The sequence below is a fragment of the Tyto alba genome, unplaced genomic scaffold, assembly GCF_018691265.1.
Source record: "Tyto alba isolate M040663 unplaced genomic scaffold, T.alba_DEE_v4.0 Super-Scaffold_41, whole genome shotgun sequence".
Lineage (NCBI taxonomy): Eukaryota > Metazoa > Chordata > Aves > Strigiformes > Tytonidae > Tyto > Tyto alba.
In genome coordinates, this window is record NW_024881317.1 from 21,641,964 (window position 1) to 21,658,572 (window position 16,609).

Here is a 16,609-nt window from a genome sequence, read left to right on the forward strand (position 1 = left end):
GAGCACTCAGCTTCTGTAGCTACAGCCACCTCCCCTCCACAGCAAAGGGCTCTGTCTCAGATCCCCCCAGCTTTTTCCTTCAAACTCCCCCCCCCCCCCCAAGAGGAATCTCGGTCCCAATCCTGGCCCAAACCAGAGCAAGAGCTCCCGACTCCAGCTTGTGACCCAGGCAGCCAGTAAAGCCAATGCCCTGCTCACCGTTTAACGCTGAATAATTCTTCAGGGATGAAGGGAACTATTTTAAACCTGCTGAGCGCTGTGCGCTGGATGCCACCTCCACCCGACACCCTTCGAGAGAGCAGGGACGCTGCGGGGACAAGTCCTTAGGGGTTGGGGGTCTGGGACATGGCCAGGGAGGGGGGGGGGACGGGTCCCATCTTTAGCTCCTTGGCCGAGTCAAGCAGGGTAGAGAAGAAGGTCCAAAGATCCACGGATCAGCCCCAAAATGCATCTCCAGACCTTCCCCCGGCCGGACCAAGCATCTTCAAAGGTGGAGGATAAAGCCTGGCTTAAAGGGAAGCTTTGCCAGCATTTGGCAGCTTCATCACTGTCACAACCTCACCAGTTCTCATGGGCAGGGTGGAGCCAAGTGATGCCCAGGCTGCTCATCCCAGGTATGTGGGGACCCCGGGCGGAGTTTGGGGGACCGTCCCCACCTTGTTACCCTGCCAGGCAATCCCAGGACCCCCAGGGCACTCTGTTCTCCCCCCGCCCCAGGACTGCATCCCATGGGAGCAGAGACAGAGGGGCGGTGAGGCGGGATGTGCCGCGTCCGTATGGAATGGTTTTTTTTTATTACAGTTTTAATCTCACAGTCGGTAGCATTACATGAGAATAAAGCACTGGACAGGACTGGAAAAAAAGGCCTCTGGAGACAGCATGCAAACGTTGCAACGAGTTTAAAGCAAAACAACCCAAAAAAAAGCGTCTCGCGGGGACGCGGCCGCGCTCTCCCGACCGGGCGGCGAGTCCAGCGTCTCCCCTTTAACCATCACTTCTGTCGTTGGGGTTTCCTTTTCGTGTGTCCGTTTCATTGGCTTATTTATTTTATTATTATTCTTCTTTTATTAACCTTCTTCTCTCTCTTTTTTTTCTTTTTTTTTTTTTTTTTCTTCTTTTAATTACATTAAAAAATAAGATTCGTACTTTAGTAAAATGCCCAGTGCATAGCTGGGACCTGCTTGAAATAATAAAAAACAACCAAAAATAAAACCAAAACAACAAAAAAAACCCCCCAAAACTGAGAAAAGAACAACAACAAAAATAAAACCACCCAAAACGCCAAAACAAAGAGCCTCGGAGACCAAAAAAAAAGATCCCCAAACCTGAAAAAAAAAAAAAAAAAAAAAAAAAAAAGACTGATTTGGAAGTTTGGAAGCAACCGGGAGAATTAGGGGTGGGGAGAAACACCCCCAGGGCTCCCTCCCAGCCGCTCCCGGTGCCAGGGCTGGGCAGGGGGGGCTGCCCACACCCTGAGGGTCCCCCCCGCCCCGCCCCAGCGTGGGTCCCCTCCGGCTGCCGGGGTGGGTGAGCCCCCCCCTCACAGGTAGAGCTCCTTCTCTTTGATATGCACTAGCTGTTCGCGGAGCTGGTGGAAGGACGGCCGGTGGCCGGGGTCCAGGGTCCAGCACTTCTTCATCACCTCGTAGACGACGGCGGGGCAGCCGTCGGGAGCATCCATCTTATAGCCCTTCTCCACGCGGGGTACCACGTCCTTCAGGGGCTGGGGGTACAGGGGATGGGTTTCAGGACGGGGGGGGCCTGGGTTCCTCCCCTCTCCCCCCCAAAACCAGCCCTGAGGGGAGGGGGGGTTGTCCTCACTTACGATTCTCGGATAAGGCACTCGCCCGAAGGAGTAGATTTCCCAGAGGAGGATCCCGAAGCTCCACACATCCGACTTGGTGGAGAATTTCTGCAGGGAGGGGAGAGAAGCCTCGTGAGCGGGCTCAGGCAGGGATGGGGGGGCAGCAGACCTTCCCCACCCCCTCAGGGCAGCTGTTTTTTTTTGGGGGGGGGGGGGGGGGTCAGGCAGCAGGACCTGGGGCTCAAGCACCGTCTCTGCGTGGAAAAGTTAGGGCAGCCCGGGATGTGGCTGCAGCCTCCAGCATGTCCCCGCAGCCCGGAACCCCCCCCCCCACTCTGCTCACCCACCTTTTCTCTAAGTGCTTCTGGTGCCGTCCACTTCACCGGCAGCTTCCCCGTGTCCTGCGTGGAGGAGGCTTCCTTGGTCAGCCCAAAATCGCTGACCTTCGCGATGTTGTCCTCCGAGACCAGGACGTTCCTCGCCGCCAGGTCCCGGTGGACAAAGTTGTTGGCTTCCAGGTACTCCATGGCTTCACAGACATCTCTGGTTGGGGCGGGAGGGAGAAGGGGGGGGCTTAGCGAGGTGACCCCAAAACGCCGGTGGGTGCAGGTCAGGGCGGCCGGCCCGGCTGTACTTACAAAGAGAACTTCAGCAGGCAGTCTGCACCGAGGACCGACCGACCGCGCGACCGCAGGTAGTCTACTAGGCTGCCCTGGAGGGATGGAGAGAGACGGTGAGACCAGGGCCAGCATCCCACCCACCGCCCCCTCCCACGTGGGGCAGGACCCGGGGAAGACGTCCCTCCCTCTCGGAGCCAGCGATGCCACCCCCAAACACCACGGTGGCCCCAGGGAGAGCTCACCCAAGCTGGGCCTGCTGGGGTGAAGCCCTGGGGGGGTGCTTGAGGCTGGGGGGGGGAAAAGGGACAGAGCTGGAGGGCAGGTGTCCGGGGTGGGGGTGGTCTCACCTTGGCCATGTACTCAGTGACGATGTAAAGGCCGCTCTTCTCCTCCACGATTACACCCAGGAGCTGGACCAGGTTGCTGTGTCGGAGCTGCCTGCGCGGTGCAGGAGGGCTCAGGGCAGGGTTTTGGGGAGAAGGGGTGGGGGGGCTCCCACAGTCCCTGCAGGGCGTCGAGGACCACCCGCCTCTGCTCGTAGGGACAGAGGTGCCCCCTCCCTTTCGTTGTGTCCCCCCCCACCTCCAGTAACACTCACGTCATCACGGATGCCTCCGCCAGAAAGGCTTGCGCTGTGGCGTCGTTTTTAATGCACTTCACGGCGACTTTGTTCCCCCGATAATCCCCCAGCATCACATCTGCGGGCCAGGAGAGATGGGCACGGGAGGCACTGGGGTCCCACCATCACCCCGGGGTGGGTGGCAGAGGAGCTCACCCCCCTGCCCCCCCCCCCCCCCCCCACTTAGGGCCACCGCGGTGTTGGGGACACGGGGCTCACCTCCAAATTCCCCTTTGCCAATGATCTGCAGCAACTTGAGGTCCTTCATGTTGAGGGCCCAGCCGCCTGCGTGGGGGACAAGGGAGAGTGAGGGGGTGCTGGGGGGGGAAGGGGGTGCTCCCCAGGAGCTGAGGAAGGGGCACGGCCACTCACTGCGGGAGAACTCGTCCTGCGCTGCCACCGTCCCCTCCATCACCTTCGGTTTGATGAGGCGGGTGCAGAGCCCGTCTGCGTCCGTGGTGTAATGCTGGGGGGGGGGGGACGGAGACAGGGGTGAGAGGCAGGCCTGCCGCGGTGGGGGGTGACACCCTGGGGTGGGGGGTCCCCGCCGAGGCGGTGCCGGGCTCTGGGATCCCACCAGGTGGCAGCACGAGGCCACGGATGGGCCCAGTGGGTGCTGGGGGGGCGGCGCCGGGGGTGTCCCCATCCCTCCCCCTGGTCCCTCCGGTCCCTGCGCATCCTGCCCTGTCCATCCAGCCACCCGCTTTGTCCTGCCCCCCATCCCCCCTCATTACCCCTGGGGGTCTGTCCCCAGCAGCCCCAACCCAACCCACGGGGTCAGCCCACCATCCTCTGGGCTCAGACCTGCAGCCCCACAAGCTTTGACCCGTAGGGGTGTGTCGTCCCCCCCCGCCCCCCGCTGCCACCAACCTCAAGTCCCCAGGCTGGCAGAAGGGGACAGGAGCAGTGGCAGTTCCTCACCTCCACCAGCTGCATGAGGTTTTCGAAGTAGACCTCCTCGTCGATGCTCAGCTTGCTGGAGGAGTAGATGATGCGGTAGTGCTCCACCTTCCCCTCGCAGCTGACGCACAGGGTGTAGTCCCCGGGGTAGTTGGTGCTCTCCCGCACCAGGAAAAGCCCCGTCTCGGGGGGGTACAGCAGCCTCTCCGCCTGCTCCCGCGTGATCTTCCCGTGAAACCACCTGCAAACGGGGCACGCAGGGCAGGTCAAGGACCGGGGACGCGCCGGCCGGACCCCCGTAAGGCCGTGTTTGGGGGGGGGAGGGAAGATGGGGACGTGGAGCAGCCTTCATCCCCGTCTGCGTGGGGCCAGCTTGCTGTCCCCATCCAGCCCGTGACAGAGCTCCTTCCAGGGTGTCCTGCTCCCCAACCTGGGACTCAGCCCCTCTGCACGCCCTGGGGGGCTTTCTCCCCACAGCAGCCCTGGCTCCTCCAGACTGGGGGTCACTGGTGGCTCTGGGATGCGGTAGGGACATCAAAACCAACCATCCATCCATCCATCCATCCATCCACCCAACCACCCACCCACCCACCCATCCGTCCACCCACCCGCCCGCCTGTCTATCTCCTATCCCTCCCGTACAGACCCCGTTGCAACCCCGCTCCTGTCTCCCAGCACCCTTGACGACCAAAACTTTGGGTAAAAGACCCATTTTGACGTGCGATCCAACCACCCATCGCCTTCCCAGCTCCGCAGGCAGCTCCAAAGCTGCTCAGAGCTTTCCCCAGCAGTAGCGGGTCGCAAATCAACACCCCTGCCCCTTCTGCCTTTCCACCCCTCTTCTGTTGGGACACGGGACATGAAGTCAACCTGGTCTTGACACGGTGGGGATGCTCCAGACCAAGCCAGCTCCTCCCAAATTTGCCGTGGCAGAGTCCCCAGCGGATACTCACGGCATGAGGCTGAGCTTGATCCCAGCTTTCACTCCTTCCCGCTTCTGTACGTAGTTAGCGGGGATGATGCCCTCCCGGCCCACCTTGTTCTTCGCCTTGTACCAATTGGGATCCTGCGGGGACAGCAGCAATGTCACGATGAGCCCACAGCCCCTGGAGTCGGCGGCATCCCACCCAAGGAGCCCACGGGGGTGTCAGCGATGCCCCCCCGCCCCTGCCCTTTCCCAGGCAGCTGCCCCAAGCAACCCCGGCAGCCCCTGCCTGGCTGCAGGCAGCACGGGGTGGGCAGGGGACAGCCATGGAGGTCGGGGTCGGTGCTGGGGCCAGCAAACCCCGATGCTGGTGGCCCTGCAGGGCTCACGGTGGTCCACCTCCCAGGCTGCCGGGCGTCCCCAAGCCCCCCGACCCACAGCCCCACTCTTTTTCTCTCCCGGCGCCAACCACAGCATCGCTCCCCGATTCTGAGCCTCTCCCCTCCCTCCTCCGCCTCCCGGCAGGCACTCGAGAGGCTTACATTTCGGAGAAACCTTAACTAACGAGGCCATGAATTAATTAACCAAACGCGTGGCCCGATTCCTGCCCTGCTGGCTCCGCAGGACTTCCAGCGGGACCAGGGGATCCCAGCGGCATGGCAAAACCCCGTCGCACGGGAGGCAGGGATGCTCCCGGCATCCCGTGGAAATCCCGGCGTGGGGGGTGGCAGCAGCAGCTGGGGGGGGGGGTGTGGGGGGTGCGGGGGGGTGCTGTGGGGAGGCGATGGCCTTACCTTGGTGACAGCGACAATGGTAAGGACGTCTCCTTTGCTGAAGGGCAGGTCCTGCTCGGCGGTACCGTGGAAGTTGTACTTGGCGATACATTCTGTACCAGATGGCCAAACGGCCTGGCCGGGGAGAGGGGGACAGTGTCAGAGCTCGGCTGGGGACATCTCCCACCCCCAGCCCCCCTCGACCCACAGGGACACCACCCCCCACGGGCACACACGGCTCCCGTCCCTCTGATGCAAACCCCACTTAAAGCAGAAGCAGTCTGTGGGATTTGGGGCAGCCCGGGAAGCTCAGGTGGTGTTTTTTGGCTGGGATGGGGATGGAGAAGGACACACACACACACACACACACAAATCTGCAGGTCCGGTGGTGCTGGGCTTCTGCAGGGGCACCGAAGGAGGGGGACAAGTGTCCCCATGTCCCTCCTGAGCCCTGGGGGCAGCCCTGAACGGCTGGAGACCCCGCTCCATCCCTGCCCCTTCCTCCCCGCCCGGTGCTTACCTGCATCCCTGACATCTTCTCAGGAGGTTGGGGGGTGCGAATCTCACAGGGGGGACGCGTCACTCGGTACCATGAGACCTGGAGGGGGAAAGGACAACTGAGAACCGGGCACGGCGGGGAGGGCTGTGTAAGGACGATGCACGGGGAGCAGCCCCCCCCCAGCAGAGGATGCTCCTCGGACCACTCGAGCATCTCTTCTACCACACCAAGAAGGAAACCGGTCCTGCCTGAGGCGCTGCTTCCAAAATGTCCCCAAACCGGTGTGAAACTGGGAGCTCTGGGTCCGCTCAGCACCCACCCCCCCCCCGCCCCCTTCCTCCACCCGGGGACCGGACCGGCGCGGAGCTGCTCACCCGGATTAGAAGGCATTTGCACGGATACAGCTTCTTAAGAGCAGAGGTTTTACATGCTGCGTGGCCACCGCAGCATCTGCATCGACAATCCAAGGCAAAAAAAAAACAAAAAAAAAAAAAACAAAAAACCCAGCACGGTGCAGCGGGACGCGGTTCCCCAGGGCGGGGAAGGGAGCAGAGATGATCTCTGGGAGCAGCTGAAGCCCGTTCCCCAGCCCGGGGTGGTTACTGCACCGCGGTGGCCAGTTGTGAGAAGCTTCAAACCTTGGAAAATCCACCCCCCCCCACCCCCAGCCTCATCCTGCAAAGCCTCCTCCTCCCACCTCCAGGGGCTGCCGGCAAGGCGGTTCATGGTCCCCGCGGCACTGAGGGGGAAACTGAGGCACGGGGCAGTGAGGGGATCCAGCCAGCGAGGAGAAACTCCCCCGAACCCCACGCTCACGCCTCAGCGAGCATCTTGGTCCCCTCCCCGGCAGCACCGGGGGCCACGCAGCCAGAGCCCCGCTCTCCCACGGTGCCTGGAAACATCCCGCCCTGGGAGCTTCCCAGGCCCGGGATCCAAAAGAAATAAAATTAAATCTTTTCCCTGCAGGACAAAACCCATCGCGACCCTGGGACAGAGGAGCTCCCGCCAGCTCCTAAATCCCAGGGGGATGCACTGACCGGGGGTGCTGTGCTTCTTACACCCCCACCCCCCCCGGAAGCACCCCGAGGCCCCGGGCTGGGTCGCATCCTGCCCCGACGCGTGGGAGGGGAACAAACCCGGCTTTATTCTCGCCGCTTCGACCCCCGGGAAAGAGATGAAGTCACCGGCCCCGGCACCAAACCAGGCTTTCTTGGGCCAGGGCGCTGGGGTCGCGCCGGGCTGGGGGCACGGAGTGGGATGGAGGCAGGGCATCCCTGCCCGCGCGCCCCAAAACCCACCCGGGTATTTATTAACTCAGCGCATCGATTCGGGGCCATCAGCAGCCACCGCTCCCAGCCCTGCTGTCAGCAGCTCGTAATATTTTGGGAAGGAGGAACTGAAACGAGGGGGCAAGGCCGGCAGAGACGGGAGGAGGAAGAAGATAAGGGGCAGAACCTTGGGGAGGAAGAGAGCGGGTGAGAACGCGGCCCCGTTTCCACCGCAGCCATGCCTGGACCCCCCCGGAAAGGGGGCCACGCTGCCACCACCTCACTCACCTTCCCCCCAGAGCAGGGACACATCACAAGTCGCTTTATTTTTGCCATCAGAGAGGAGAAATTGAGGCTCAGACACTCACCCTAAGGACAGGGTTTGGCGACCCGAAGTTGAGCGTTGGGGTTTCCAGTGACGCCCATCGCCGCAGCCTCTGGGCCCCATGTGTCAGGCTGGTTTTCTTCCCAGCCAGCACCGGGGCTGTTGATGAAGAAAAGCCTCTCGAGGTGGCACCCAAACCCAACTTGATGGCGTCCATGAGGCCGGGGACACTGCCACGGTGGTGGCCAGGACCCAAGGGAGGGCAGCGCTGGGTGACGCTGGACCAGAGAGCATCAGCTGGGAATGCAGCCCCCCCCCCCGCCCCGAAACGGCCCCAGCTCAAACTCTCTTTTCATTTCCAAGCTGATTTTTGATTAAATTCTGAATTTACACCTGGTGTGGAGCAAAAATTTCAGCAAAGGGTCCGGTTACTGCCAGTCCGAAACACAGCCCAGGAAAAACAGGGAGCAAACTACATCCCTCCATCTCCCCGTAGAGGGATCCGGCTACAGTCTGGAAGAAACTGGTTTTAAAGGAGGTGCCCCTGCATCCCTGCTGAGGGAATTTCCCACTGCCGAGGTTTACAGCCCTCCTGTTCCCCATCCAGCACCCCGTGGGGACGCCGAGCAGAAGCCAGCCCCGGGTGTTGCTCAAGGAACAGCTCGTCCCCAGCGTGCTGAGTCAGCACTTCCCACCAGCCGGGCGCTCCGACCTCGCTATTTTAAAATAAGGAGAAAAAGCAGCAGGATGGTGGTTTCGTCCGAGATGTGACGCCAGCTGGAAAATCCCGGCCGAGCTTTGCCCACCGGGTGCCGGGGAGCATCACCTGGAAGGGATGCCCGCGGGCCCGTCCCAGCACCGCGGCCCACCTGGAGGTTGGAAAAGCCATTTTCCACCCCGCCCGAGAGCCGGATCCTTCCGATCCCGAAGGCCGGCTGTTTGGGCTTTCAGCTCACGAGTGTCACCATTTATAAAATATAAATGCAGAAAGGATACAAAATTTATAGCCTGCCTTCGGGCTTTCAAGCCTTTATGAAGAGTATTTTTTTTTTTTTCTTTTTTAAAGAAGAAACCGTCCCAGCAAACCCCGGTCAAGAGGAACACGCTCCCGCCAGTCCCAGCATTTTTACCTCCCTGAACCGTGGGCAGCCGTGACATCAGACGGTGGCATTGTTATAAATATAGCACAAGAAATTTGCTTATCAGTTTTAACAGCCCCGGGAACTGCTCTTTGCAGAGCCCCTGATGCTCCCTTCTACATTTCAGCGCAGCCCTCCTTCCTTCCGAGGGCGACTTTTAAGCAGCAGCCTGAATTTTTTTTTGTTGTTTTTTGAATCGTTACCTAATTTCTGCCTCAAAGCCGAGGCTTTCCGAAGAGGAGGAAACCACACGCCCCCCCCCCGAGAGCACCGGGCTCGGGGGCCGCTGCCAACCGGCCCCCCGAAGGCACCGCTGCCTGCGGTGGCCTCATGTGACAGCCAGCGGTTCCTGCCGAGCGCGTCACCCGCCGTCACCCAGGCCGGCCCCAACCTCGTGCCCGCGTTCGCTTCCGCCATCCCGGCTTATCCCTGCGGGATGCGGGGCCGGGAGAAGGATGCCGTGACGCCGGCGGGCGTGGAGCCTAAAGGCAGCATCCCCTGCCTTCCCCGCCGGCGAGCTCCCGGGGAAACACCGGCACCGACCCTTGTCCCTCAAAGCAGAGGCGCTTCCCCGAGGAGGAGGCGTAGCAGCAGAAGGCAGCTTGAAGAAAATAAATAATAATTTTTAAAAGTAGCCAGGGAGCAGCCCAAGCGATCCAGCAGAGCCGAGTGCCAGGTTTGGGGTTTTTTCAGCCCTGCCAGGCGAGGGTTGCGCTCCCCTGGAACCTCCCCATCCCCAAAGAGGGGCTCGGGGAAGCAGCCAGGGCGCGCAGGTGAACCCACCAAACTTTTCTCGGGCGAAAACCACCTCCCTTTCTTCCCCACCCTCCGGCCGAGCATCCTTCAAGCCGCTCTGCCCAAGCACCCCAGCGGGGAACCTCAGCTTGATGCTGCACCCCAAGAAGGGCCGAGGTTCATGCTCATCCCCACTGTGCCCCTTCCCAGCCCTGCTCCTGGATTTCCCTCCGGGGAGCCCGGCTTGGCAGCCAAGAGCCGGGGAAGGCAGGCAGGGCAGGAACGGCAAATACCTTTGCCACCCTGATAATCCAAAGGGCACCAGGGAAACGAGCTGGGGAAACCTTTCCTCTCATTAATCACCAGTCAAAATAGTGCTGTGCCAAACCCACAGGCAGGCTGGGGCCAGTGCCCGGGGGGAATTTGGGACCCCCCAGACCAAATACCACGCGAAGAGCATCAGCACCATGAGATGGGTTGGGGAAAAGACGCCGCATTTCCATTTCAAACCTAATTAGCCGGAGGGAAACAGGGAGCAGGCCCTACCCAGCACCAGCTGTGGACGACTCTATTTGAAATAAAGTTTAGTTGTAGACGGGAGGAAAGCTTCATTCCCGTTGGGAATAGGCACGACGTGGGCACCATCCGCATCCACCCCGCTCCCCTCATCCATCTCATGCTCGCCGAAACATCTCCCAATGCTCAACAACCCGAGTTTCTTTAAACTTCAAAAAAAAAAAAAACCAACCCAAAACCAGACAACATCCTCACTCTCTCCAAAAGATCTTATCACCTGTTATTACAAGTAACACCTACGATTACTATAATCGAAAGAAAAACGTTCCTCCTTTATCTCATCAGCGAGCTGGCTGCACTCACAGGGAGGGTTTCACTGCTGCTCCCCTGGCTGCCCCACCGGGGGAAAAGGGGGGGTCATCCTTCTTTTTTTTTTTTTGCCTTTTTTTTTTTTTATTTCCTTCTTCTAAAAAGAAAAAGAGAAGATGTTGCTGTTCAGACCGCAGAAGGTGCCTGGGGGATAGTCAGAGGCAGGTGGAGGCCCAGAGAGATGCTGCTCCCGGCCTCCCCATCGCGGAGTGGTTTTCCTGGTCCTCCTCTTTCCTACAAAAAAACTCATCAGGGCAATTTTCTGGCCTCGTTACCCCACAAATCGCGCCAACATCTCCTTCCCAGGTCCCGGAGAGTGCCAGGGTGTCCCCGGGGACGGGCACGTGGTACAGAGAGGAGCGGCTGCCGGTGAAGCTGCCCCAGCGCGGGCTTGGGGCACGCCAGGATGCAGTTGAAAGGTTTCATTTTTGCAAACACCCACCCAAAACCAAAAAGACGGTGGGGAGGCAACGGTCACAGGGCGAAGCACACCCCAGAACTCCTTGGGTGTACAGGGAGAGCATCCCAGGGGGGTTACCCCGGTGCCGCTCCCCATCGTGAGGCTTTGCTCCATCACTACCATCCCGCTGCTGCTCAAAAGAGGGACGGGGACCCCCTTCTCCCAGGGGTGCTCCCGAAACCTCCCGCATCCCTCCACTGCGCTCCCACGGACCTCTCTCTGCTTTGTCAGGATCGGGATGGGCTCCTGCATGGGTCCAGTGGGAATAAACCCTGTGGGAGCGTGGAGGGGCAAGATCCCCTCTGTCCCAGGAAGAAGGCAGCCATCCCCCTCCTCCCATTCCTCGGCCCTCACACCTTCGGTTTTAAATTTTTTTTACTTTTTTTTTTTTTTTTTTTTTTTTCTGCACGATGGCACAGCCCCTTTCGCTCTCAATAAACCTACAAGCAACAGCCGCGGCTATAAATAACCCGTCACCGCCTTATTGACCAAAAAAAAAAAAAAAAAAAAAAAAAAAAAAATCGCCAAAAAAAAAAAAAAAAAAATTGCTCCCAGCCCCTTCTGAAGCCCGGACCACGCTCCCTCCTTCCGCCCCTACCGCTCTCAAAAACCCCGCCAGCAGCTCGGGGCTCGGCCTCCCGGTACCAAACCGACCCCGGCCTTTGTATCGCACGGGGATGGAGCGGGAGGGAGAGGTGGCAGCCCCCCCTCGCCGGGTAGCGGGTTTGGGGGTGAGGCGACAGCCCCCCCCCCCCCCCCCCCAGCTCCCAAAGAGAAGGGGGATGCCGCTGGGGTCCCTCCATCCCCGGAGCTGGAAGGATGCGGCCCCCCGGCTGGGGGGGGGGGGGATGATGGGGTCCCTGGGGACAGTCGCCGAGCGGGAGCAGGAGCGGCCTGCGAGGGGGTCACCCACCGGGTCAACCGGGACGGAGGCGGCTGTACCCCCCCCCTTCCCGCGCCCCCCCCCCATCCCCCGGCCCGCCCCGCAGGCCCCATTGTCTGCGCTCCCGCTGCCGCCGCGCCCCCGGCCCCGCTCCCCCCACAACACGGCGTGGCGGGGGGGGGTGGGGGGGGTGGGATGCAGCGTGGGGGTGGGGGGTTGGGGTGGGCGAGGACCTCCCGATGTCTTCCCGCCGCCCACATCCCAAACACCACCGCCCCCCTCCCCCTCCCCTTTCCCTTTCCCCGGGGGGGGGGGGGTCCCCCCGGGGCGGTGCGGGGCCGGGCAGCGGCACTCACCTCCCTCCGGGCAGGGGGCTCAGCCCTCCGCCGGGTGCTCCATGCGGCGCTGCCGGGGCCTCCGGGCTCGGCTGGGCCGGCGGGGGGGGCGCGGGGGGGGCGGAAGGGGCGGAGGAAGCCGGAGCCGCCGCCGCCGCCGCCCGGCGGGGCCGAGCCCGGTGCGGCGGGGAGCGGGCGCGGCGGGGCTGGGGGGGGGCGGAGGGGGGGGCGGGGGGGGGGGACGGGTTGGTTAAGGGGGGGGTGCGAGGCGGGGAGTTGGGGGGGGGGGGGGGGGGAGCGGCCCGTCCGCCGCCCACCTGGGGCCGGGCGAGGGGCGCGGGGGTGCCCCCGGGGCGGCGGGGCCTGGTGCGAAGGAAGCGGCGCCCGGAATCGGAGCGCCCCGAGCAGCGCGCCTGCGCCGGCGCGGAGCGGAGCGGCGGGGCACGGCGCGGGGCCGCCACCTGCCGGGCACCGCCACCGCCACCGGGACCCGCACCCGCACCGGGACCGGGACCGGGACCCGCACCGGGACCCGCACCGGGACCGGGACCGGGACCCGCACCGGGACCCGCACCGGGACCCGCACTGGGATCCACACTGGGATCCGCACCGGGACCCGCACCGGGACCGGGACCCGCACCGGGACCCGCACTGGGATCCACACTGGGATCCGCACCGGGACCGGGACCCGCACCGGGACCCGCACCGGGATCCACACTGGGATCCGCACCGGGACCGGGACACGCACTGGGACCCGCACCCGGACTGGGACCCGCACCGGGACCGGGACACACACCCTCACAGGGACCCGCACCGGGATCCGCACCGGGATGCGCACTGGGACCGAGACACGCACTGGGACCCGCACCCACACTGAGACCCACACCGGCTCTGGGACTCGCACCCACACCGGGACCCATACCAGGACCGGGACTGGGACCCACACCCGCACAGGCACCCACACCGGCACCCGCACCAGGGCCAGGACCCTCACAGGGACCCACACCCACACTGGGACCCTCACCGGGACCTGCACTGGGACCCACACCCACACTGGGACCCTCACTGGGACTGGGACCCGCACAGGGACCCACACCAGGACTGGGACCCGCACCCACACCGAGACCCACACCGGGTCTGGGACTCGCACCCACACCAGGACCCACACCGGGACCCATACCCGCACGGGGACCCACACCAGCACCCGCACCAGGGCCAGGACCCTCACAGGGACCCACACCAGGCCCTGGACCGGGACTGGGACCCACAGCGGGACCCGCAATGGGACCAGGACCCACAGAGGGACCCGCACCCACACTGGGACCCTCACCGGGACCTGCACTGGGACCTGCACCCACACTGGGACCCTCACTGGGACTGGGACCCACACAGGGACCCACACCCACACCGGCACTGCCCCAGCCCGGCCCCGACACTGGGACCCACACCCGCACCACACCGAGCCGTGCTGCCCACCCGCAGCCCAGGTCCCATGTCAGCCCCCCAGTTCCTGCATGGGCTGGGGGGACCTGCTCAGCGGGTGCTCGCACGGGCACAAAATAGTACTGACATAATACTGAGATAACACTAAACTACTAATAAATAGTAAGGCGGCAACAACAACTAATAATAAAATGCTCAAATAACAAAATAATCATATATAACAAAATACGGCATAATACAACGTAACGTAATGCAATACAACATAAGATAATTAAGCATAAAAAAACATAGTGTAACAATGTAGCATAATATAATGTAGCATAATAAATACAAAAATATATAGTAAAATATATAATAATGATATAGAATATAATAGAATTAAATAATTTATAAATTGATAGAATATGTAATGTATATAACAATATGGTGCTATTCTATTATTTTTATATCATACCATATTATATCTTGTATATCATATCATATCTAGATGATCTTTAAGGTCCCTTCCAACACAAACCATTGTATGCTTCTATAATATTTACAATGGCAACATTAATAATACTAATTATAACAGTAATGATGATGATGGTGATGGTGATCGGGGGTGAGGGCGGTGGGGTCCGGCTGCAGCAAGCTGCGCTGGGAGCAGGGGGACCCCCGGGCTGGGCACCCCCCCCGCCACCTCCCTCCCTGGCCAACTGCAGCGTCTGGGTGTCTCCGGGGGGGGATGGTGGGGACGGCGGGGCCCCCAACCTGCCGACGCGCCCTCGGCGCGGGGCCTGTCCCGGGGGGGACTGGAAAGAGGGGTGGGAGAGGGGAAAGGGCGCTTGGGCAGCCCGAGGTGCCGCCGGCCGCCACCGCGCTGTCCCTCGGCACGGTCGGGTACCACCTCCATCCCCAGCCCACCCGTTCCCCCCCCGGGGGACGTGGGTGCTGGGGCGCAGGGCGGTGCTGCCCAGGCGGAGGGTCCACCCGGGACCAGAGACACCCACACCCCCCCGTCCATCTTTCCGCCGAGAGGCCCGTGGGAACGCCGAGGCGCGACCGTGTCTCGCCAGCACCGAGGTGGCTGTCACTTCCTGCCCCGCCGCTGCCGCCGCCATGCACAGCAAAGCAGGAAGCCCGGGCCCCCTTCCATTTTTTGGCTACCCCTCGCTTCTCCCTGTGCTTCAGCATCCCCCCCCCCCCAAACACACACACACACACTAAGGCACGAGTGACCAAAAACCATCCCAGCCACGGGGGACGGTGCCAGCGGCTCCGCTGAAGGGTGGCCTTGCGTGGGAAGAGATCGCGGCCGACTTCCTTGCGTTGAGCGCGATAACCCCAAGGTTGTTGGGAAGGGAGGGGGCAGGAATCCTTCCCCCTCACTCCCCTCCTCCTGCTAAATAAGGGACGGGGGCTCAAACCCCAATCCTTGAGACCTGGCCCTGCGCGGCTGGGAGGGGAGGGTGCTCTCCCTGGGCTGAGGGGATGGGGAAGAGGTGATGGAGATGTCAGAGAGGGAGAGACCGCAGGAGAAGTCAGGGGACGGAGCCGGGGAGATCCCAGCGGCCGAGGCAGCGGGTTGCAAAGCCCAGCTCGTTTTGGGGGAGCACATCCTTGCTCCTACAGCCCCTGGGAAAGAGCCTGGGACCCGCTGGTGGAGGTGGGCACCCCCGGGGCCTTCGCAGCCCCAAGCTTCCCCCCCTCCCCCCCCCGGTGCCTGGAGGGTTGACGTGGCATCGGGGAGGTGGGGAACGGGGTTCCCCCCCGCCCACAGCCCCCCGCGCTGAGCGGTCCTGGCAGGAAATGAAACCAGCTCGGGCACCTGTCTGCACCAGAAATGCACCCACAGATGCAAGCCCAACCCCACGCACGCTCACATCAGTGCACCCACCCGCGGCTTGCACGCGCACCAACGCACCCCTGGGCGCTCACAAGCACGGGCAGGCGTGCAAGCACGCGTGCACGGCGTGTGCGTGTGTACGGCACCCCCCCCCCCCTGCGTTGCACACCCAGCACCCAACACGGCTGTTTTCTTGGTGGGGTGAAGATGCAGTCGTCCCACCCTCCCAGCTGCCTGCGGCTCAGGGCCAGCGCTGCCTGCTCCTGCCTGCTCTCTCCCTGCCAGATCTCACCCGCCAGGACTGCGGCACAGCCCCGCTGGCTGCCCCCCCCCCCCCCCGGCTGTGCAGACCCCCACCCGGGTGGGCTGCACCCGAGGGTGACACAGCCACAGGGACTAGAGACCGAGGAGAAAGAGGGGGAGCTCAGGATTTCTCCCTCCGGGTGTTTCCATCAGCAGGTGGGAATTTCAAGTGGATTTTTTGCGCGACAGTAGCTAGAAGTCCAGAAATATCCTTATTCACAGTGCCACTGGATCCGGGAGTCCCCCCCTCCCCGGGGCTGGGGAGCAGCATGGGGCTGGTGGGTCTCAGCTCTTGGATGAAAAGACCAGGCATGAACCTGTCTTGGTGGGGAATTATGCCTGGTCTCAGGTTTTCTCAGTCCATCAGACCTAGGAAGAGGGAAATACCCCGGCAACTGCACAGCCATGAATGCTCAGAGCTGCTCTCAGGGTTGTTTTTCTCCCCTCTGAAGGTCCATCCCTGAAACAACCCATCTTGGGGACAACCAGCATCCCCAGGGCTGGCTGGAAGGGTGACACAGGTGATGGTGGCCCACGCAGGAGGCCCGGAGAGGAGGATTCCTCACTTCAACGTCCCAGCTGGGATTTCTCCTGGGAAGGGTCTTGGCTTGTGGGTGGGTAATGGGAAGGATGGATCTGATACATCGGGAATGAGACTTCAGCAGCCATCTCCTTGCCTTGCACCAGGAGAGGGGGCCCTTCAGCTGGTGGGAATCAGCAGGAAAAGGGAAAATAAAAGGGAAAAAAAAAAAAAACAACAACAAAAAAAAACCAAAACAAAACAGAAAAGCAACAAAAGAGGAGCTGAGAATAAAATCCCGAGCAGGCAATATTCCTTTGCTTAAGGGAGCAAAGCGTGAGCATC

General features: G+C 61.9%; 2 protein-coding genes across 2 annotated transcripts; one reads left to right on the forward strand and one right to left on the reverse strand.

The window, feature by feature from the left end:
- Positions 1-1,258: 1,258 nt before the first annotated feature.
- CSK (C-terminal Src kinase) lies at positions 1,259-12,317 on the reverse strand. Its single transcript, XM_042804190.1, has 13 exons — positions 12,192-12,317; positions 6,162-6,239; positions 5,663-5,776; positions 4,897-5,009; positions 3,965-4,184; positions 3,416-3,509; positions 3,263-3,328; positions 3,023-3,122; positions 2,772-2,862; positions 2,443-2,516; positions 2,152-2,347; positions 1,826-1,912; positions 1,259-1,723 (listed from the first exon to the last, which is right to left on the reverse strand). Exons 2-13 carry the CDS (start codon positions 6,174-6,176, stop codon positions 1,541-1,543), a joined length of 1,353 nt encoding a protein of 450 aa, XP_042660124.1. The 5' UTR covers positions 6,177-6,239; positions 12,192-12,317; the 3' UTR covers positions 1,259-1,540.
- Positions 12,318-12,779: 462 nt separating this feature from the next.
- LOC116961040 (tetra-peptide repeat homeobox protein 1-like) lies at positions 12,780-13,944 on the forward strand (the record flags this gene model as incomplete). Its single annotated transcript, XM_042804123.1, has 1 exon — positions 12,780-13,944. A coding segment is annotated over one exon (954 nt), but the record flags the coding sequence as incomplete, so codon positions are not given.
- Positions 13,945-16,609: the final 2,665 nt, after the last annotated feature.

Coding starts and splice junctions, on each gene's coding strand:
- CSK (XM_042804190.1), bottom strand. Junction 3,510..3,964: donor ACCTCATGCAGCTGGTGGAG/GTGAGGAACTGC, acceptor CCCCCCCCCCAG/CATTACACCACGGACGCAGA. Junction 1,724..1,825: donor GAGTGCCTTATCCGAGAATC/GTAAGTGAGGAC, acceptor CTGTACCCCCAG/CCCCTGAAGGACGTGGTACC.